Source organism: Lepidochelys olivacea, assembly GCF_965140295.1.
Source record: "Lepidochelys olivacea isolate rLepOli2 genome assembly, chromosome: 7".
Lineage (NCBI taxonomy): Eukaryota > Metazoa > Chordata > Testudines > Cheloniidae > Lepidochelys > Lepidochelys olivacea.
In genome coordinates, this window is record NC_140417.1 from 39,230,330 (window position 1) to 39,254,085 (window position 23,756).

General features: G+C 40.8%; 1 protein-coding gene across 10 annotated transcripts in view; it reads right to left on the bottom strand.

The window, feature by feature from the left end:
• Positions 1-22,205, bottom strand: part of ATG7 (autophagy related 7) — a 270,223-nt gene extending 248,018 nt beyond the window's left edge. For 7 of the 10 annotated variants that reach the window (XM_084634637.1, XM_084634638.1, XM_084634639.1 and 4 more), the window contains exons 1-8: positions 15,449-15,520; positions 14,719-14,914; positions 14,088-14,142; positions 11,829-11,946; positions 10,718-10,795; positions 6,389-6,505; positions 2,591-2,740; positions 563-651 (exon numbers count right to left, since the gene is read on the bottom strand). In XM_084634637.1, the coding sequence (XP_084490763.1) occupies positions 563-651; positions 2,591-2,740; positions 6,389-6,505; positions 10,718-10,795; positions 11,829-11,946; positions 14,088-14,142; positions 14,719-14,896 (785 nt within the window). In that variant the 5' untranslated portion in view covers positions 14,897-14,914; positions 15,449-15,520. Of the gene's footprint in view, positions 1-562; positions 652-2,590; positions 2,741-6,388; positions 6,506-10,717; positions 10,796-11,828; positions 11,947-14,087; positions 14,143-14,718; positions 14,915-15,249; positions 15,374-15,448; positions 15,521-22,141 lie in introns of those variants that run through there. The other 3 variants (XM_084634635.1, XM_084634634.1, XM_084634633.1) reach the window with 3 other exon arrangements.
• Positions 22,206-23,756: the final 1,551 nt, after the last annotated feature.

Genomic DNA, 23,756 nt, shown 5'->3' on the forward strand with positions numbered 1-23,756 from the left:
GTAGAAATCAGCTATATGATGAAGTGACAGTAGCTGCCCCTTAGTTTAAGTTAAAGCCAGCTTCCCTTTATAAACCCAGTTATTAAACCTCCTCTGCTCCAAATTCCCCCAAAAGATGATTTTTTTTTAAAACTTTTACCAAACTTTTCAGAAATAAATCTCTGCTCTGGAATGTGATGTAGCAGATTAAATTTCAGAAAGATTTGGAGTGGAAAGAATTTAAAAATAGGGCTCAAAAATCTAGAAACAAACCATTAAGAATGTGGGGAAAGGAGCCAAGAAATGAAGGATTATATGGAAGTAGCAACAGGCTGCATCCCTTGCCTTTGCCCACTTAAAATTTGCAAAAATATGCAGAAAGATCAAAATAACAAATTTCTAAAGTATTATGGAATCCCATTTCCTATTCAAGGGATCCATTTCCAACACACTCCTAGTAATTTCTTATTTTCACTTTGCATATAGTTTTCCATATTTCGGGGCAAAGTTAAGGTTCAGGGTGTGCTGTGTAAGTCAGATAGGCCGAAAAAAGGCCTCATCTAATAAGAGATAAAACCAGTACCATTTGTGTGCTACCATGACCAGTAAGTTCCGCAGCGGCCATCCTGGATACTGGGTAAAATTGCAGGGATCATAAACTCCAACTGTCACCTGCAAACAAAACAGCCCCATTGAAAACTCTATGCATAACAGCACAAGATTCACAGTAATAGCTGTCAGTGTATCTTGTTATTTTAAATGTTATGTCAGTAAGAAATCACATATGGCATTTAAAAAAGAATTAACAACTCCTACGAAACTGTGACGTATTATATGCCATTTTACGCAGTTTAATGCTTCCCAAAGCTGCCAGTTTTCTTTATTTTGGCCACCTAACATTCACTTGTACTGCACTGCATCATATCCATTTCCTCAACTATCTAAGCCCAAACAGGTTTTTTAAAACTGCTTAAGATGCCTACCAAGTGGTCAGATTATTGCCTTGATTCATAAGCAAGCCCTCCTGTTGATCGATGGTGGATAATCACGGTATAAAAGGAGACAGGGTAATAGATGCTGGATAATCATGGTATAAAAGGAGACAGGGTAATAGATGCTGGGTCAGTCAATGTAAAGGTAAAGTCACTGCAAGGGCAATCCTTTATTCAAGGATTTAAGCACAGACTCAGTTATTGCCCTCCAAACTGAACACTAAGAAAGGACTTTATTTTGTAAGATACAGGCTTCTCTCATATAGAGAGAGATCCCATCTGACAGGCCATGCTTGTATCTATGATCTAATATTATTTCAAATCACACTTACAGTGCCACTTTTTAAATTCAGTCTTTAAAGTTTCCTTATTTCAAAATACCTACATAGCCACAATACAATATTTCCTTATTTTAGAAAAAGGATGGAAAAAACAGAGGAAATAGGAGCTCAAATGTTATAAAACAGAGTTGAACTACTTCAATGACTATTTTAATTTCTTCCCTGTGTGTGAGATATGAATTGCTTTACAGACTTCTATTCTGCACAATTACCTCTCCCTCAGCCTCTGTTATGGAGCTTTGCTCCTCAGTAAATTTTTAGGATTATAAAGTAAGAAAAACTATTCAAGGCTCTGAGTTAAGGTTAATCAAAATAAAGAGGGCTCTGAAGAATTTCAGAAGGACCTAACAAAGCTAGGCATCTGGACAACGTGATGATAAATGAAACAGATAAGTACTACGTAATGTATAACTAGCTTGGCCAACCCTTGCTTTGATGCCTTCTGCTTTATGAATGATCAGGATGGAAATTCTCTTGTGGCTCCAAGGAACGTACAGTGCTTTTTTCACATTCAAAAGGAGACATGCAGAGAATGATTTCCCCATAACATAAAAAAATCATTCCAGCCTCATCTAACCAACGTTTAGCCTGCATCACATCTACAGGACTATGAAGGACTTAACTTTACACTGTTCAAATACAGATTTTCTTTTTCAGCAGAGTTTAAAAAGGAGCCAGTTTTTCTTGTATTATTGCTGGTACTTTGAAAGATACAAGCTGAATATATTCATATTAACATTCTTTATTAATTTATAATGGGACGATATATTTTTATTTCGTAGAAGGTCACTGTTATAACATTTCCAGGTGTACTTAAAGCTAGTGCAGCATCTATAGAAATGAATTGTTGCATACTCCTCCCCTATATGCAGCATACAAGCAAATAAATAATAATATAGGTGGGCTTTGCACTTACATAATGCTAGGTGTTCAAAGTGACTAAGAAATATTATTAACCCATCCTCATAACAGCTACGTTTTATTATCTCTCTTTTATAGGTGGGGTAATGAGTATAGAGAGCGCAAGTACCAAATTTTCAAACCATCCACTAATTTGGGAAGCCTGGACTTTTGGATACCCAGGTTGAGATGCCTAAAAACTAGACTCTCTGAAGTCCAGGAGTAATCAATGGGAGCAACTGGTGTACAGAGACTTGACCTACTCTACCAGTAGACAAGCACTGGATCTCAGTATAGTATTCTAGCCAGAGATTAAACAGTTTGTACATTCAGCACAAATATTCTGGCATTCGAGCATATGTACAGAATTCCCCTTACCTTTTCTTCTTGATCTTGGAAAAAATCATTCCAGTTTTTAAGCAGTGACACCAAAACAGACTTGTCATTATACTTGATTAAAAAGTAAGGCAAGGCTGTAACTCTTTCCATCTGGCAAAGTTCATCATATGCTTTCTGGAGCGCTTGAATCTGAAAGCAAAAAAGACATCACAACAGATGGTTGGAATTATCCTAATTCAGCAGTGCTTGTGGGAGTCGAAAAATATTTCCTTAACTGAATATGTAATACTTTTTTTCTTTTAACTTGCTGAACACAAGTGTATCTATTCTAACAGTTTTTAACCATTTATTCAGTAGTTTTTAAAAAAAAATTTATAACCAAGCATTTGAGAGTAATATGCAAAAGTTAAAACCATATAATCTTCAATGCAAAACAGGCAGAAGAAGCACTTCTGTCACTGTTACAAACTGATATATGGGGAAAAAAAAGACAAAACAAAATTACAGTGTTATTCTTAGGGCCAAAACAACTTGCAAATATGGAAGTCCCCTAAATAATAATAGTCCCACTGTTGGAGAGAGAGAGAGAGAGAGGGCTGAGAGCTCTGATTTGTCCTTAAAATACAAAAATATGGATCGGATGCTGGTAAACATTGATCATGATGCTGCATAATGATCAGCATCATCCATTCCATCTACTTTGGTACATCGGTTTTCAGTGGTCAGCTGCAATTGCTTCTTTATATCCTGACATCTACACTTTAACTGTACCATTGATTACCATCCCACATAAACTATGTTTTTTTGAGAGAAACAGTCTTTAGTCCTCCATTCTGTTTAAAAAGGAAGTACGAATAACCACAAAAATTAAACTCTCTTTCCTACTTTCAAAATACTCAACTGTTATTAGAGAGACAAGGTGGTTGAGGCAATATCTTTTATAGACCAACTGCTGTTGGTGAGAGAAATAAGCTGTAGCTCAAAAGCTTGTCTCTTTCACCAACAATAGCATGACCAATAAAAGATAATACCTCACCCACCTTGTCTCTCTAATATCCCTGGACCAAGACGGCTACAACAACACCACTACATACAAAAACTGTTATTATCCAAATTGCTATAGTAAAAGTAACCAATTCTTCTAATGCTCATTAGTAACCACCTAGAACATTCCTGTAAGACTACATCTAAACCATTTCTAGAGGTGTATTTTAACTGTATTCCACTGTTAGATGATAAAATGCTTTGTGTAGTATGTTTGCGCTGTTGTACCAAGCTTCTCTCCCACATACCTCGCTATGGGGCTCAGCTTCCCACCAATTTCTAGTGGCATTAAAAGCACTTCACGGTTCAACACTAACTCACTCCAGTTAAAACAAAGGGTACAACTGAGTAACTCTACAATTTCTTTCTACCTTAGTAGCACAGAACTAACAGACTCATTCTCCCCTCAGGAGTTCCTACTTGCCCTCTGTCTCATAACCTAGTTCCCTTCTTCCCTGCACAGTCATGTGTTAACATTTTTTGCCGTACTTCTACAAATAATCCAGGCATATCTTTTAAACCAACATTTTCCTGAACTAGAAGGATGATGATGATGATTTATTTCCAATGAGAATGCTTTACACCAGCAGTACTCAAACTATGGGGCGTTTGAGAAGCATGGGAATGTGTCAAGGGAGGTGAGAGCTGTGGGGTGGGTTTTTTTGGTTAAGAGCTCTGGCTGTCAGCCCCAGGTGGCTGGCGCTTGTGCAGAACAGCTGTGCACACCCGGAAAGTCGGGATAAAGGGGAAAGTTGGAGCCCCACCGCATTAGAACTGACAGCCAGAGCCCTGCCACCTGGGTTCGGGCTCTCCCCCTATTTCCCACCATCCCTCAGCGGGAGGCAACCCCAGGCTCAAGCTCTCCTTCCCACCCCCCATGTGGGGGAGGCAGCGCTCTGGCTATCTGCCCTGGAGTAGCAACAGCAGCAGAACAGAAGTAAGGGTGGCAATGAGGCGCTAATATCACTGTTCACATTGCCACCCTTACTTCTGGGCTGCTGCTGGTGTGGCGCTGCCTTCAGAACTAGGTGCCCAGCCAGCAGCCACTACTGTCTGCTCTGCCTTCAGAGCTGGGTGGAGGTATATGTACTTGGGAGAGAGGGGGCGTAAATGACTACAGACACAAAAAAGGAGGGCTCGATCAAATAAGTTTGAGAACCACTGCTTTAGATTATCCTATCACCGTATTTTCAATCAAAAGAAAAAACTGAAAGGTGGAATCTCACCTTGAGCCATCAATGAAAAGGGCTCCACCACAGTCCACACACTAAGATGAAACAGTACCATTTAAAAATACATGTTCAATTTACAAAATTCAGGTAAGACCCTTTTTAGTACAAAGGGCTTACGGTATCCTCAATATGCTCCTACAATGTCAATCTTCGTCTTTCACTATAAGATGCTCCATCTACAATCATTTTAGTCAGAATAATAAAATAATTGTTTAGCTTTTTTTTTGTAGAATTTGAAACAGTTATTAAAGACATAACTCTAAAGAAAACTGATTTAAAATCAATGTTATTACATAATTGGATTCCTGTGAACTTTCAGTTTCTAACCAAGAAGCCTGAAGCTGTTGCCAAACAGTCACCCTATTTTTTAAACTGTTTTCCTGAGACCATTCCTCTGCATGTCTACACTTTCTAATCCAGTGCAACAGCTTTTTCTTTGCTACCGCCTTCTTGTCTCAAGTTTGACCTCTAGTTCATCAGTCAAATGTTTCTGCTGATGACAGAATCTTGCTATCACACCAGCCTCCTTTTCTGTCAGATAAATCATCATCCACAATACCCTCAACCACATTCTTCTTTCCAGGATAGCCATGATGTTCTCTAGACTCAAAAGTTATTAATATATATTATTTGTACTGCAGTAGTACCCAGTCATGCCCCATTGTGCTAAGTAGTGTGCAAACACAAAAAACATTCACTGCCCTGAAGAGTTAATATTTTCAATAAAGACAACACACAAAAGTAGAGAGCAAGATAAATTTCTCTTAAGGCTGACCAAGTCCCTCCCCAGGCTCTGTATTCCCACCAGGCTAACAACTAGAGCTAGTTGGGAATTTTTTGATGAAACATTTTTTCATTGGAAAATGCCAAATCTGTATAAACCAAAACCACTGTGGAAAAACATTGGTTTCAATGAACTGCCTATTTTTAAAAAAAATTGAATTTTTTTTTAAATTGCCCCGTTTTGACATTTTAAAAACCGTTTTTTGATTCTTCTTTAGAATTTTACATTAATTTGTAGTAAAAAAGTACAAACACATTTTGAAATGGTCAAAGTTGAAACAAAATATTTCAAAATCATGAACATGTTTCAACCGACTTGCTAGAAATACAAAAAAATTTTAGATCTTGTGAAAATTTTGACTTTTTTTTTCCCCCCTAGTATGTAGTGGGGAACTTCTTCAGAATCTCAAAAGTTCTCATAAGATGGGGAAACTATTTCTTTATCAGCTCTATTAACAACCTACTCTCCCAGACCACACTGTCTCTGAAATGCTTAAAAATCTTTTGTACATTCAATATTCTGTCCAAAGATACCAACATGAGCCCAGTCATGATTTATACTCAACTTCTTCACCTAACTGGATTGTTGCAAGAGGCAATAAAACATCAAAATGAGAATTTTATAATGTAAAAAAGAAATAAAAGTATAAAATCAATAACTCAGACAAACTAGCTACACCACTTAAAACTCACCAAGTTCAAGGACAAACTATGTAGTTTTACAAGCAATAAAGAAGATTGATCAGTACTAAAGATTTGACAGTGGGTGTTTGAGTACCTGAGTTGGAGAGAACCTTTCACCTAGGCAGACTGCCTGCTGAACAATAGGTATGCCATCAGGGAAGCAGAGAGCAGGGTAGCAAAACCAGTAATAGAAGCGATACTTTTTTAAATCCTAGAGGAAAAAAAATATATATGCACATGTTAGAAGACAAATAATTACTAACCCAACTAGCCACTTAAAAACTGAGTGATTATAGCACTCCCAGTTACAGCTATGGCCATGATCCTGCAAACACTTAAGCAGGTCTTTAACTTTGCTCATGCAGACCCATTGGAGTAAAGTTAAGAATGTGTGTAAGTAGTTTGCAGACTAGGGGACCATGACAGTTGTGTCAAGGAATTACACAATAGGAAACTGAGTTAATTCCATTTTTTTATTATTAAATATACTTTTTAATTTCTTGGCAAATATAGCAATGCAGCCCCAGATCCCAAGAGACCTCCTGGAATTTTGCAACAAGGCCTCAGATGCACGCCACACAGGGCGGGACAGCAGCCCCAACCCTGCCACAGCAGCCCAGACCTGACCACGCCGAGCAGCCGGGAACCTAGACCCTGCCATGCAGCCTTTTAGCATACAGCTGAGCTGGGCTGTAGCTGTGTGCTACTTGGGCCACACGCAGCCCATGGGCCACTGGTTGAGAACCGCTGCATGAGAGGTTCCCAATCTGTGTTCCATGGACTGCTGCAAGTTTGTGAAGCAGTTACTTACTGGTGGTCCATGGATAGATGGTTGGTCACATGAGGCTGGCTCTCTTTTTTTCTTGTTACTAAATTGCATTAAAATACAGCCAAACATACAAGAAATAACATCCTAATATTACTTTTCAATGTAAACAATTGCTGCAGTTGCCAGATATATGTTGTGTAAGGATTTCCACACAAATCAAGATTGGAAGGAGAGGTTGTATTCACGAGAGACACTATAAAATATTTCAGAATCCCTGCACTAGACATAACTTACTCCACTTCTACTGTTAAACTGATTTTATTGGACAGCACCATAATGCAGTTAAACTATAAAGCTACACAAATCAGTTTTGCATATTCCAACTGTTTTTGTTTCTATTTTTGAGCAAAGCTAGAGTTTTAAATATGCCACATTATCATACATATGGTTAGGGTTTTTTTTGTTTTTATTTTTTTTACTTAAATAGACCAGATGGATGAAAGCTTTTAAAATGGTCAGCACAAATGTGTGACCAATGTGGAGTACAGCCCAGTTACAAATCACCCTCGATTTACCTCTGAACTTTTCTCTCTCCTTCTTCGTGTTAATTCCATCAACTGGGGTCCTCTCAACAAGCCCTCTCCCACCAAAGTGCTCTGTTTAATGCCATATCCTCCATCTTACCACATGCCAACATGTCTTCCTTTACGACATCCCACCACTTTTTCTTGGGTTGGCTTCTCTGTCTTTTTCCTTCCATCTTGATCTGTTGGTCTCTCTTACCAACACAGCTGCGCTTTACATGACCAAAACATCTGAGTCTGCATATCCTCATTTTTTTATCCCAAAGGCTGTCAAAAGTGACAACTCTGTACAAACAGTTGTCATGAATAAACATGGTGAACTTTTCCTTATTTAAATATTCCCTTATAGCACAGACAGGCATTAAGTGAAAGCAAGCACCGTTTATGAGATCATTATCTCTGCACAGTTTTAATTTGACCTGATCTTTAAAAGATCAAATAATTTGTGCTCTAGGATATCTTTATTAAAAAGGCCATGGTTTTCTGTAATCTATACAGTGGTATCTATAGTAAATTAAGAGATTATTATATTTGAAACAGAGATACACCCACACAGATCCATTCTCTCTCTCTCAGACACACACACACACACACACACACAAAGTATACGGAAACTTGATTAAACGCATAATTCAGCTTTTATATTGGGAATCTGTAAATCTTTTAATCAGAAAGAGCAGTTTAATATATTAACGTCTCATGACATTTAATTGATACCAGTATTTTGTATATTTTTTTCATATAAGGAAAGGTTCTAACATAAAATAATCTCTTTCTGAGCTATGCCAAACATATGGAAGGTAAAAGTATCAGACTTAAAAATTAAACATTATAACACTTCTATTTTTTAGCTATAGTGAAGAAAGTTCCTTGAAGTCCAATGAAACACAGGCAACCAGATATTTTAGAATGTATGTACTTGTAATCTGAGAAATACACCCACAACAAATTTTTTATAGTTATAAAATAAAGGAAACTATGGCCATAATCCGCAAAAACATGCACACAGGTCTAACTTCAATAGGACTATATCTGTCCTTTAAATTCAGTGCATGTGTATATGTTTTCAGGAGTGGTATATTTGCACATGCTTAGTTAGTTAGGTGAGAGAAAGCACAAAAGGCAAGGAGAAGGTGCAGCAAGCAGTAAACTTAACCTAGACATATAAGGCTAACTGGAACTGTTAAAGATACTTGGTTGAGATTTTCACAGCAGACTAGAGGATTTAGGAACACAGCTCCCATTAACTTCAATGGGAGTTGCATGGCTAAAACTTAGTTGGCTTTGAAAACGTCAACCTATATTTATAATTACAACCATTTTCTCATTTTCCTCTACATCAGAAGAGGAACATTTGTACCCAACTTAGTGAAGGAAGCTTAGTCTAGTCATCTAAACATTGTAACACATAGGATACTTGCAATGAAACATTCAATTTCCATCAGATCAACTCACCCTTCAAAGGTAGGCAAATGGAGTACAGTGAAACTTACTTTGCGCAAACCCTGGTGCAGTTTCCAGAAAGGTTCTGTCTGCTTTGAACGGACAATAAGTATCCTGTCCCATTTATTGCTTTAGGTGTAGATTTTTGGCCGGCTGCTCTTCATCAACATTTTCCATTACTGTGCAGTGTGCTGTGCATCAGCGAACAGCTGCTTTTGACCCCAGCAGTGGCTACATTTCAGTTCTGCAGTGTGGTGTCACAAAAGTGACACCACAGTTAAGGTTGTGCCAAATTTTCAATTTCGTAGCAATGTCAAAGTTATTTAAAAATTGTGTGTTTTGAATTGTAGAATTAATTTGAATACTCTGAAGGGCAGGAGTGGGGAGAAAAGAGAAGGGAAAGATCATCCAGAGTTTAGTTAAATCTATTCCAAAAACCACTATGTGATAAAAAAAATTCTGGACTGTCCTACCTTTTCTTCAAATCCCTTTTAAATATAAAACCAAGCAGTCTAAGGTGTAGTGCATGTAATTCTTTAGTATGTGTTGTCCAGACCAATATTTGTTAAAACTTTTAACTTACTGGACCTGAGCAATGTTGAATCAGAAGACCTTTCTAAATTAACGGACTGTGGGACAGTCACACATGCCCATCTGTTGATGCAAGAGAGTAGGAGATGGCCATTAAGGTTTTGCAAGTGCAGGTTGATTAAAGTTAGCGTGGGTATTGCTTTTCATTATTTGTATTTCTGTATTCATGTATTTCTGCAGTACTGGAGGCTACGGTGGGTGCTTGGGGTGTTCTAATGCAACCTTCACTGTTACTAAGCAAAGTTTGTGTTTGTATGTGGGTTGTGAATTATTTTGGGATCCTTTGGGTTGAAAGGCAAAAGAAGAATATAAACTTGTTGTTATGCAGTATTTAACTGAATGCATAGGCACCAACACTGCGCTGAGCACCCACTGGTAGCCTCCCTATCAGCTCCCTGACCTTCAGCGCCTCCTGCCCACCTGCAGGCCCCGCAAAACAGAGCCTCGAGCCTCCCCCTCCCCGCCACTAACAGCTGTTTCGCAGAACGCAGGAGGCTCTGGGGAGGAGGAGCAAGTACGCAGCGCACTCAGGGAAGGGGGTGGAGCAGCGGCGGGAAGAGGTGGAGTAGGAGTGGAACATTGGGGGAAAAGAGGTGGAGTGGGGAAAAGGCCTGGATCAGAGCTGGGGGTCGAGCACCCCTTGGCACTTCGAAACGTTGGTGCCCGTGACTGAATGAGCTATACTATGATAAGAGTGCTTGTACCCGTGATAAAAGAGTTGAGCAATATTCTTTTAGCACTTATTCTCATCTTCCCATCTCTCCAGCAAATTTATTGCTCAGGGAATAAGTGAATCAAGCCTGCAGGTTCTTTGATCAGTCTTGACTTTTATTGTGCTCACTTGACCCAGGAGTTTAATTGCCATTATTTATTTTTATATATGGAATCCAAGAATCCTTTACATTTGTAGAGAAGCACATGAATGTACAAAATGCAGTCTGGTAACTACAGTAGTTATATTACTACTTTTCACTGACATGGTTCATTATTATTTGTGTTTCACTATTCAGAGTATGGAATAAATTGCATTACTTACTGCGAAAGTCAGAAGCAGGAATTTGTTCAAGAGCATGGGGTTTTCAAGGGCAGTCCCCGATTTTATCGTCTCCCATATCTGTCAGTGGACCAAAAAAAATCACAAAAAAGAAGCATATGGAGAGATTCATTCACCTTTCCTTCTTCCATATATGTTAAAAGCTCAAACTAATCATAGAGAAGACATGTAGGGCTATAAGGGACTTCAAGAGGTCATCTACTCCACCCCCTTGTGCCAAGGCAGGATTAAGTAATATTCTCAGTAATTTAGGCAAGACTTTTCCCTACTTAATTCAGCCCATGCTCTAATAAATGCTCACCCCATAAGCAGGCATTTCAACAAAGCTCTGGTTTGTCCTGGCGTCTTGGGAATTACAAATGACAGTTCTACTCTTATAGGCTTTACATTTCACTTTCATTCTGCCAGGTAAGGATCAGAAGCACAGAGCTCATCCAGAACTACGTCTCCCATATGACAGACACAGCCTATACCAGCAGATATCTAGGCTTAAATTTTGAAGGTTTTACATAATTTCACATAAAAATGATAACAATTAACATGTTTTTCCTACAGCAACAGCCCCTCATATGGATGAATCATAACCAACACAGCAGCTTTGGGTTGGTTTGTTCTCCTAGATCTCTCATCCTTGCGATATGTAGGGTACTGAAACTGACAAAAATCCCAGTGGCAGGATCACAAGAACAAAAAAGTCTAGAAGTGCAGACAGGTGGCATGCTGCGCAGAGTTAAACAAACCCAAATGTAGCCAATTAGTTCATTTTTGCATTCATTTATTGTATATTGTGTGATGTTATGATTATTCATATATCGGGGTCCTCAAACTGGGGGTCGGGATCCTTAAGGGGGTCACAAGGTTATTACATGGGGGGGGCGGGTGTCGCTGAGCGGCACTCAGCATGGAGGTTACTGAGAACCATCATCTCACTGTTGCTGTCCAGAGGTGATCAGAAGCAAGCAGAAGACACTAAACTGCTTCCTCCAAAAGCAACTGTATCCCAAAGCAGGGGTTAGATGGGTCAGTGGGGGATGGTCACTAGCTTTCCCCAAATCCTATTTTCTCTGTAAATGTATTTAATTGTTAACCTCACCTCATTTGCTGCTTTTTCCAAAAGTGACTTCTTATCACAGGATTTGAAAGATTCAAAAGTGTTGGTGTTATATAACATTCCAACAGCAGGACAGCAGTGTGCTGGGGTGGCAGCATTCCTAGACAGGAGACAATGACACTCTTGGAACCACATACTAACATTTTTGCCAGAGCTTTCATTAACAGTAACTAATGGGAGCTCTCACATTAAGCTCCAAGGATGCAGAGTTTTCCAAGCAGAGTGGTGACTATATACATCACAATGAGGCAGAAGGTGAGTCAAGGACAGTTCCACTTAAAATGCTTGTAGGCAGTTACAAAAATGTGCTTGCATTCAGGGACAAAAGAGACATGCAACTCAGTAATTATTAGGATGACTTGATCAACTGAAGGCTTAGAAATGCAGAGGACACCTCATGACACAATGACAAATGCCACTGTGGTATTGGAGATAGGAAAGAGCCGGAAAATATTAGTTTTATACTTCTGACAAAGATTATGAAGATAGACAGTCTCGTGTGTACGGTTTGACCTACCTCAATGAATTCATCGCAACTTTTCAAAAGCATATGAGAATTCTGCCTTTTAAGAGTATTCCCCAAATACTCCATTATGTGTTTATAGCCTTTAAATTTAAATTTAGAAATTTTTGTGCTGTACTTCAGATCCCTAATAGAGATGGAGACGTTTTGCCCTGATTCAGCAAAGCACATGCTTTAGTGCTTTATCGAATGGGAATCAGTTTAAGCATCTGATTAAGTGTATTGCTCACTGAGGGTCTTTTTAAATAAAATTACTACTATTATTCATAAAAGCCCGCAAGACATTCCTTGCTTGCTGCATTTTCCACATCATGGCAGTTACTCACTTATCTCTAGAAGGTGCAAGGAGGTTCAAATATCATAGAATCATAGAATATCAGGGTTGGAAGGGACCTCAGGAAGTCATCTAGTCCAACCCCCTGCTCAAAGCAGGACCAATCCCCAACTAAATCATCCCAGCCAGGGCTTTGTCAAGCCTGACCTTAAAAACTTCTAAGGAAGGAGATTCCACCACCTCCCTAGGTAACGCATTCCAGTGTTTCACCACCCTCCTGGTGAAAAAGTTTTTCCGAATATCCAACTTATGTCACATCATAATGTAAATTTTCCATGAGCATTATGATTTTCAGTGAAGAGCCCCTTGGGGAATCTCTGGGATAAATACATCTTTTTTAAAAAATCAATTTTCTTTTAAACTAAAAAAAAAAAAAAAAAAAAAAAAAAAAAGGTGATTCAGTCAAGAGTGGTACATTAAAAATAAAGATATCCCAAAGTGAACATAAAACAACATAGTACTAATGTTGAACAGTTAAAGTCAGAAAATCCACAGGTTCTGTTATCTATAGCAACATTAACTAGACAAGGCTCCTTATATATATTAGTGTGTTTTATTCAATTTCTTTACTGGTAAAATTTGTGGTTTAGTAAATTAGGCTGCAATACTGCAAATAATTTATGCTTGCTTCATTCAATGGATGTGAATAGTTCAATGACTTCCATGAGATTGTTTACATGTGTAAAGTTGCAGTGTTTGTAGGACCAAGGCCTTAATGATTATCAGAAAAGATAAATTATAAATATACAGGACATGCAACTTCTGTAGAATTTAAAGCCAAAAGAGACCATTTTGATCATGTAGTCTGAATTCCTGCAAAAAACAGGTAGGAGAATTATTCCACCCAGTAATTCCCGCAGTAGAATTCTTCCTCACTGCATAAGTGAACATTTGGTTGTTGTAATATTGCCATAAGAAATTAAAATAGCCCTGATATCAAGTTACAAGTTTGTTGGGTTCACTCCCTCTGGGGCACTTGGCATTGGACACTATCAGTAGATAGGATACTGGGCTGGATAGACCTTTGGTCTGACCCAGTATGGCCATTCTTATGTACATACAATTTTTGTTCTCCACAATTTTCTTCAGTTCCCGATGTTAAAACAGTGTTTTCTGAGATGATTTTGTTGTGTTTCAATGTGACATTTACAATCTCCTGCAGACAAACAGTTCCAGCGGTAGCTCCTATCTTTTCAAAGTCATTAGTGAGGACAATTGTGAAAATCAAATTGAGATATCAAAATGTGGGTAGATCCTCATTAAAATTCTGCTAATACTCTTAGAAGATGCACACCAAGCATATTCATAAGTGATTTGTAAATTAGGCGTAGCTATATTATCCCCCCCCTTTTTTTTAAGCTGCAAAATCACATAAAGTACTTACACATCAAAGGCACTAAACTCCAATGTTAAACGAGCTGGTAGACCAAAAGGATCACCTGGACAAAAACAAAGTTTCTTTTAAATAACAGCAGCAGCAACTATATCACAGTAAAAACAACAGACCAAATATCAGAGGGGTAGCCGTGTTAGTCTGGATCTGTGAAAGCACCAAAGAGTCCTGTGGTACCTTATAGACTAACAGATGTATTGGAGCATAAGCTTTCTTCGGTGAATACCCACTTCTTACATCTGAAAAAGTGTGTAAGTGGGTATTCACCGAAGAAAGCTTATGCTCCAATACATCTGTTAGTGTATAAGGTGCCACAGGACTCTTTGCCGCTTTCACAGACCAAATATAGTTTCCTGAACCAAGGGTAAAATCCTGCTCCCATTGAAATAAATATGAATAGAATAAGAATCTCTAGTTTTTCATATAGCCACAGATTTTTTTATATATACACACTCACATATATATACACACACACACCCCTCATATCTTTTTTCTGTGTCTTATTATGACTGTGGAATATTTTGTACATGTACTACAAATTCTTATAAACAGAAATATAATTAAACAAAAGACAACGGGAGAAAATCTGGTATGCCTAATAAAAAGTTCAGTTTTTACCTACCATTATAGTAGTAGCCTTTGATACCTTTCGGAGTCTCATCTAATCTATACTCATTGAGTTTCTTCTGTGTCAGCTCATGCCAGAATCCCGCATCCAAGGCACTGGTGAAGGGAACAAACTGTAGCTTTGGGATTCCAGGTTCCAGAGGATTATGTGCCTCACTACCAGCAGTTGCCATTATTTTATACAATTAAAGCTGTTAAAAACAGACAAAAATTCTGTGAGAAGAGTCATTCCTGATAGCTACTTATAGAGCTATTATGTTGGCTTTGGAGGTTTAACAGTGTTTTGTTTTTCAAAACCTACAGATGTCATTTACAACAAACACACAAAATGACAAAATCTTTAGTATACTAGCCAAGCCCTCTCTCTATGTAAGAAGCGAGAAATTCATTTGCGGAAGAGAGGACACACGCACACCCACCCACACCCCTTCTGTAAATTAAGTTCTCGCTTCTTCGGGAACATTTTTTCTTCAACATGCTCATTCAGTGCCAGAGAGACGCAAAGACAAAACTGGTCTAACTAAACCTAATAAACACCGGATTCAAGGGTGGCCAAAGCACACTCCAGAAACCACATGTGGCCCAGTAGCCAGCGCCGGCCTTGTGGGGGGGCTGCGCGCCCGCCCAGGGCACCGTGCACAGGCGGTGGGGGGGCTCCCTCTACAGACTGTCAGAACAACAGACACCCCCCGCCCAGCCCGGCTCCGCCCCTCAGCCCTGTTCACCTCCGCCGCGGTCCGCCACCATCCCCCGCGCCGCCTGCCCCTCCGACCGCTCCACCTCCGAGTCCGCCCAGCTCCTCCCCCAGGCCCCCTCGGCCACCATCCCCTGCTCCGCCTCCTGCCCAACTCCTCCCGCAGCCCCGGTCCGCCAGCACCGCCCGCCTGTCTCACCTCCCCCGGCCTCTACCTGCCCCAACTCCTCCCCACATCCTCCGCTCCGCCCCGCCCCCATCAGCCCCGTCCGCCATCACCGCGCCCCGCTCCGCCCCCAGCCCAGCTCCACCCCGAGCCTCGCCCGGGGCGCCATCTTAGGCAAGGTCGGCCCAACGTATTTAAACAATTGGCCTGTTTTCCGCAGCTTAGCACCCATGCGAGCAGCAACCCCTTTCTTCCATTTGCTTCTGCTGTTACCATGCGTGAATGTGCTCGAGTCAGCTAGAGACGGGTCTAGCGCCAACAAAATCCAAGAGAAAGGGAAGGTGGAATAAGAACAAAAATCACCTGGCAAGTAAAGAGCCAGCCTGCAGCCGACTGAAGTGTCCCTCTCCCCGCTCAGCCTCGCTTCAAAGCGTTTGGCCACCCTGATAATCAACATAGCTGTGAAGTGTTGCTAAAAAGCCAGTTCTGAAACAAATTTGATTTGGATGGGGAAGAAACACTCCCTACCTTTCATTAATGTATTTCAACATTTTGTCTTAAATGAGTGAAATTAGCAAAACCTACAAATAGCAAGTCTGAAAAAAAGCTTGGTGTCCACCCTTTATTCATTTGTGAATAAAACAATCAGTTCCGAAAAATATTTTGCTGACTGCTATAATGGAAGACTTATCAAATTGGAGTTATACCATACAACCAGGGATGTTTACATTTTAGAAGGCCTTTATCCACTTTTATTTGGCACAAACTTAAAATTTTGTAAAAATGAACTTTCAAAAAAAGCAAACACTAATGTTTTCAGAATTTTACACTAATCTCCCTGAAAACAATGCTTAGTCAGCAAATAAACATTTCCCCCCCTAAATCTAAAACAAAGTTTACAGCACTAAGAATCTCAAAGTGAAGCAATTTTAGAGGGAAAGGAATGTAAATCTGACTTTATTAACTTTCATATTCTAAACTGAGGGAAATGTATATTCTCAACTAAGAGCTCAAATAATGACAATTTGATTATTAATAGGCTTTCATTTGCAATCATGGTATATATAGCATAGGTGAAGACGTACTTATAACAATCAACTTTTAAAACTGACATCTCTTTAGCCTGCTGCTGGGTATCAACCTGAAATCTAATCTAGACCAAAAAATAAAGTAGTATGCCATCCATTGAGCCCCTCTGCCAGTGTTTGTGATTTTACACTCATACCAACTTATTTTTACATATTTTTCTTTCCCCCGTTTTAACCCAAAAGCCCCACATCAAGAAGAAGGGAAACTGATAGCAGAATATACAGAGTTAAAGGTGAAAATGATTGTATATTAAGCTGTTGTCAAATGCACATCGTAAACAGACTGCAAAAAAAATTTGGTTTTATTCTTTCACTTATTGTAATTTAACAAGTGTGTAAAATATTTACAGGCAGAAGTGCAATTTTGAGATTGATAGTGTCCCTTTAAATGCTGAGATAAAGTGGATGTGGTAATATAATCTCACCCACCTTGTCTCTAATATCGTGGGACCAACATGATTACAACAACACTGCATCAGTGCTGGGTTTACAATGGTGCCAGTGGCTCCATGGAGCTGGGCCCATGCTCAGAAGGGGCCCTGGCCTACTCTGCTTGCACTGCGCCGTGAGACCCCGTTCCTTTCCCTGCCCACCACTTGGTCCTCTGAGGGCTCCTCTCTGCCCCCTGGCCTCACCCCCCTGCTCCTCTCGGCCCCCTGGCTGGACCCAGTGCACCCCAGCTCCAGGCAGTCTCTGCTTCCCACCACCTGTGGGGCCCCATCTGTCTTCCCAGAGCTGAGCCACCTGGGACTGGTGCAGAAGCCTGGCCAGTCTCAGCCAGGTGGAGGGGACGGGACAGTGTGGGGGACTTGGCTGGGCCCCTCCAGGCAAGGTGTCTTGACTGATTGCACCACTCCTGAAGGGATGGAGCAATTCCTAGCCCCGGGGCCAGCCCTGGCTGTGCTGCCGGCTCAGCCCAGCAGATACAATCACCTCCCAGAAGAGCCAGTGAGTGCAGCCAGGAGAGAGGGTTTGGGGGAGTGGGTCTCTGGGAGGTCTGGGGGGGGGGAGTGTTAGGCTGTGAGGGGGTGGGAAAGATCTGTGTGTGTTGGGGCACTAGGGAGTAGGGGTTCTGTGGGGGCGCTGGGCCATTGTGGTGGGGCCGTGGGCAGGGGAGCATTGGGCATGGGTGGTGTGCAGGGCCCTGTGCATTTGTGTGTGGGGAATCTGGGGGGGCGCTGGGCATCGGGAGTCAGAGGGTGTTGTGCAGGGCGGCTATATGGCGTGACATGGGCCTGCCCCAGAGGGGAAGGAGTAGGCTGGCAGCACAGGGCCGGGCAGGCCACTGTGTGTCTGGCAACTGCTGGGTGGAGTGGGGCCACCCCTGCCATGCCATGCCCCATTACCCCGGCTGGCCCCTCGCTCTGGGGACTGACCTCCCCGCGCCATGCTTCATTGCCTCCATGGGGGCCCACAAATATGTTTGGCGCCAGGCCCACAAAAGTTTAATCCAGCCCTGCACTGCATACGAACTTTAAAGGCAGTCAGCTATCCCACTGCCCCAGTTCTTTCTAGCTACAGTGCAATATTAACTGCCTATGACTATAGAGTTGATCAAGAAACAGAATTTTCCTCCTGCTGTAAGGAATTTTGACATTTCCAAATTAGCTTCCATTATAAATCATAATGGAAATTGAAAGTATCAAATTAAAAATCCCAAGCAGTTAAGAATTGTAAATGTTGAAATGAAAAACATAATTTTGTTTTTAAACATTGACTTGAAATAAAAATATTCATTTTCATTCTCCTGATTGGAAAAATCAGAAAATTGTCAAAATCAACACTTTCTGAATAGAAAATGTTTTGTGCGAAAAATTTCAGCTAGTTCTACCTACTGTTAAGGAAAAGTTAGCACATGTGACTCCATTTTGGTTTGGGGCCCACCATTGTTTAAATGCCAGCACATCATACACCAGGAGGAGTAATCCTTAGATATCGAATCCCTGTGAAAATCCTCCTCCTTGTCTCCAGCCTGCCTTGACTCCCAGTATCTGGTTTTTGTCAGTCTCTAACTCCCTGTCTCTTGGCCTTGATGTGAGGCCTCCCATCCTGATAATAAAAGTTACTGATGCATAGCTTTAGGACCATGCTGTGTAATTAACATATTGGTATAGCACGAGGAATGCACCAAGCAGGGATAGGTGGTAGATAAGACAAGGGTTTGTTTATTGGCTAAGGTTTCCGATGCACGAGGGCAACATGCTTTGCTAAAAGGTATATAACCTTTGTATAATTTGCATTCAGGGTCCCCTCCTGGCTAGCAGGGGGGCACCACGCTCGAGCGTAATAAACTTAGTGTCTTTTGGGAACTCTGCAGTTGTGGACTTTGTTTCTGTGCCTCAGCCTAGATTCGAACTGTGCGTGACCTATCAGGTATAATTCGCAGCACTGCTGTGCGTGTCCTATCAGGTATAATTCGCAGCATTTGTGTGCGTGTCCTATCAGGTGTAATTCGTAGCGATTATGTGCGTGTCCTACCAGGTGTAATTCGTAGCACTTGTGTGTGTGTCCTACCAGGTGTAATTCGTAGCACTTGTGTGCGTGTCCTACCAGGTGTAATTCGTAACACTATGACCAATTGTTGCATTTATATCACCTCCACAGTAGTCACTATTTTCAGATTTATTGTGAGTTCTTCTAAGTCCTACTTCCATCTGGATCCCATCTAAATTGTACTTTTATGGCCTAATTTTCTTTCTTCTGTTTTTACAGCTTTTCTAGGCATATCATTTTATTACTATTTTTGTAGGTTTTTTTCCATTATAAAGAGGACCTGAAAAATGCACTCACTACTAGAAAATGGTCATCCTCCCCTGCTGAAAATAGGAGCCGAAGCCACCCAATTTCTGAAGAATTTAAACTTTTATTTAAAAAGGTTGTGAAAGATGACCTTCCAGACACCAAATGTAAACAGGCGTTATGTTGTCTTCCTGAGTCTTCAGGCAGAGAGTGCCTCTGTTGCTGCTCACAGATTTGCCAAGCAGTGACATGAAATTAACTAGACTCTGGTCTGTCTTCCAGCTATTATTCAGAACTCTGGTGAAAACAACTGAACTGTAAAAATAATATCAGTTTTATTTCCTTGCTGCTACATGGGAAAACTATGAGCAGCAGCAAAACAGGTGTTGAGGAGGAAAGCAAAAAAGAGGGTGGGCATGGGGTAGAGCAGAGACCTCTTTCTTTTCCATTCCACTGCAGTGGAATAATTTCTGTAATAAAAGTAGCATTATCACATTCAGTCACAGTAAAGAACCAGCGCTGCTTGAAGTACAACATAGCAGAACTAATAAAGGTTACTCCCTATATGACATTTCTAATTTATAAATGCAGGGTAATTCTTTCTATATTAGCCAACTGGGATACAGAAGGAAAACTTGAGATGTGTGCGTATCATGGACCCTTAAGAATCTGTGTAATAAATGTAAGTGTTATAAATACTGAGTTTTGGCACATTCTGCAGATAAGACATCACCTTACATTTGTAGGAACAATAACCAGAATATCATTCTTAATTTAAGAGCAGAAAACAATTGAGGAATGTAGCTAGGTGGTGTGGCTCCCCACCGCCCCGGATAGGGTCAAGCCCCTCCAGACACCAGAGTGGGCGGAGCCAGGAAGCTCTGAGCCCGCCCCTCAGAGGGACTGGTGGCGACCCAGAAGTAGAAGGGCGGGCCCTCAGAGCTCACTAGAGGACCAGCCTCGGGGGAGGCCAGACATAGCCAGCCTAGCCCGTGGCTGGGAAAATTCTGCGGCCCCAGGTCCACGCCAAGACTGGCCGGACCTGCCCTGTGCCAGCTATCCGGTGGAGTTGCCGGACCTGCCCTGCGCCAGCTATCTGGGGGAGTTGCCGGACCTGCCCTGCGCCAGCTATCTGGGGGAGTTGCCGGACCTGCCGCTAGTCCCCTGCCCCGAGGAACCTATGGTTCTGGACCCCCTGGAGAACACCACTGTGATCCAGGTACCAGAAGGAGGGGAGTTAGGAAGTAGCCCGGGGACAGCCGACCCTAGTCTGGCTGTAACTCTGCCAGAACCCATGTCAGTGTGTTGCGGTCAGGATCCCTACTGACCCAGCAGCGGGTCGTTTGCTGCTGCTCGGGCCCCGGGCTGGGATGCAATGGAGTGGGCGGGCCTGCGTCCCCCCTGCCACCCACAACTTGTGGGTGGTAGTCTCCCGCTCTTCCAGGTCCTTGGAGGCCTGGGCTAATGCACATGCTTGTTGCTCAGCCCCTGCCTGAGGGCCTGAGTTATTGACTATTTGTTGCCCCTCCCTGACCCAGGGCCTGGGCCTGTTAACACTGAACTATTTGCTCAGCCCCGGCCTGAGGGCTTGAGCTACTGACTGTTGGGTACTTCCCCCTGACTCAAGGCCCGGGCCTATGGTGCTCGTTCCAGTTACCGCAAGGGCTGCTGAGGGAGACTCCGGTGGCCGGACAAATTCCCCCAAAGTCAACTGTGTGTAGCGAGCTGGTGTGGCTCCCCGCCGCCCCGGAGAGGGTCAAGCCCCAGCTTAGCCCCTTTACAAGGAAGAATATTCATAGCTTTGCTGTACCCCAGAACCAGATCTCCCCACAATTTCAATTTCTTATGTTTGCCATTTCTCCTGATGTCTACCACTATTGGCACTAAAATGCAAATATCAAAGCTATAACCCATGAAATCATAAAGAACAGTGTGGAGTATTTGAATACATAGGGAGGTTTTTTAAGTTGTGTGTTCCATCTTTAACAGTTTAGGTAAATTAAACAAAATCATTGTAATACAAGTTAATGAAACCACAAAAAAATAAGAAAGATATAAAACAGACATTACTTTTAAAAAAATATATTTTATAAATCTCAGAAATTACTTTACAACCATGATAACTGAGTTTGCTTTTATTTCAAAATCATCAGCACTCAACCCACCTAATGCCACATCCTGCCACTGTCAAAAGCACTTATTCATATCTTTTTGTATCAAAACTTCCTTTCATCAAATTAATACCTCACTATTTTCTAAGTAGTTTTATGAGCTCTCTTCCATTTAAGTTGTGTACCAACAGTGCAAAAAGCTTATAATCAAAATACCAAATAGAAAAATCTTTAGATCCCCAATTAAATTGAAATAAATATTTTTAATGAAAACATAGCAATAATTAAGAGATTAAGGGCAGATTTTTAAAAGTATACAAGCACTGTTGGTTTCCATGGGAGTTAGGCACCTAAGTAATTTTAAAAATCTAGCCCTAAGTTTAAGAAGCACTCTTCTTTTTCTTCCAAAAATGACACTTTGATTATACAGTATATTCTCACAGGGCCATATTGTGTCACTGATTTTTCACAAAACTCCCACTGACTTATGTGAACAGATCAATGATCCTCGTCCAACACCATCTCCCTACAACACTGCAAGAAAATGCTCTGTAGTTTTGTTATATCACATCTTTGTTCAGATTGAACAATTTTCTAGTTTGTGGACCCCATAAACTCACGGGTGCTGACAGCAACAGAAAGGCTTCTGTAAGATTCTGAGTTCTTCTCCCCTTCAGTAGCTGGTCTGGAAAGGCAGTTCCTTCTCCAGGAGAATTTCTGAAATCTAACAGAGCTAGATTCAGAAAACCACAGCTACACTTTTCTTTGCGCAACATCTGTCTCGTGCAAAGTCCTTCCGGTCTGTATCATGCACTCAGTTATTCTATTATTTCTAAATACAGCAAAGATGTAACACTAAATCGTATCTTCCTGTAAAATCATGCAATCCCCTTCTGACCCATTGAGGTCAGATTCAGCATCAGATGTGATTTCTGCCAGGGTTTCAAACATTATGTTCAGAGTATGTATACAATCTCTTTCTCTCTCTCTCTTTCTCATACATATACATGCACGCACACAGTTTACTCTTTACAACTGTTCTTCCTTACTTGTTAGTAAGTTTTGAGGGGCATCCTTCTATTTGGTTTTGATTTTTTTCTCATTTCAGATTGAGAAAGCTGCATCATTCTATTTATAGTGCTCCACACTATATTAATTTTGTGAAAACATATAGGACTGGTTTCAGAGTAGCAGCCGTGTTAGTCTGTATTCGCAGAAAGAAAAGGAGTACTTGTGCCATCTTAGAGACTAACAAATTTATCTGAGCATAAGCTTTCGTGAGCTACAGCTCACTTCATTGGATGCATTCCAATGAAGTGAGCTGTAGCTCACGAAAGCTTATGCTCAAATAAATTTGTTAGTCTCTAAGGTGCCACAAGTACTCCTTTTCTTTTTACATATAGGACTGTATCATTGCATTTATGTATTTTTAGGAACAGCTGGATTTTTTGGTACCATGGATAAGTCTTATTTAATAGCGTCTCAAATCATTTACTGTTATACAGCAAGGTTTAATATCTATATATCTATATCTTATTTTTAGATATTCTAATTTTGTTAGAATGTGGGTTTTCTATCATACTATGGAATTATCACTATCAAGACAGCTTTACTTGATTTTGCATGGTGTACCATAGTGTCTATCTGAATGATTTTTTTTTTTTGGCCTATCCCATCCTTTGAAAACCTAGATATGTCTTGGGCACATGGTTACCAGACATGTATATTTTGCTAATGTCATATATTTATGCCAAACACTATTACTTGTGATTTGTCAATATCTGTGCAGCAAATATCAGAACAGAGACATCTAGTGGATGGTGCATACACGTACTGGGAAACTCTTTTAAAGAAATAATATTAAACAACCTCTGAAATGTCCCAAAAAAGTTTATTTTAAGAATATCCCAAATAAAGCAACCAGGCATCAAGACTTTTAAAAAAATAAATTCAGGTTTAATTCCTTAACACTCCAATTCAGCAAGGTACTTGAAGTAAAAAGGCCTATTCCCATGCTTGAAATTAGGCACACGTTAAGTACCTTGCTGAATCAGTCTAAGAATGGCTCATCCTATAGATGTTCTACAGTAATAAGCAAGTATTAGTTTACTCAGCCTAGTAGTAATAATAATACATCTGTGCTCGAGTACTTATTCCTCCAGATACGGATGGATACAATTTAATAGGATGGTACAAGCAATAACATTGAAAGTAATTCATTTAAGCAACATACAA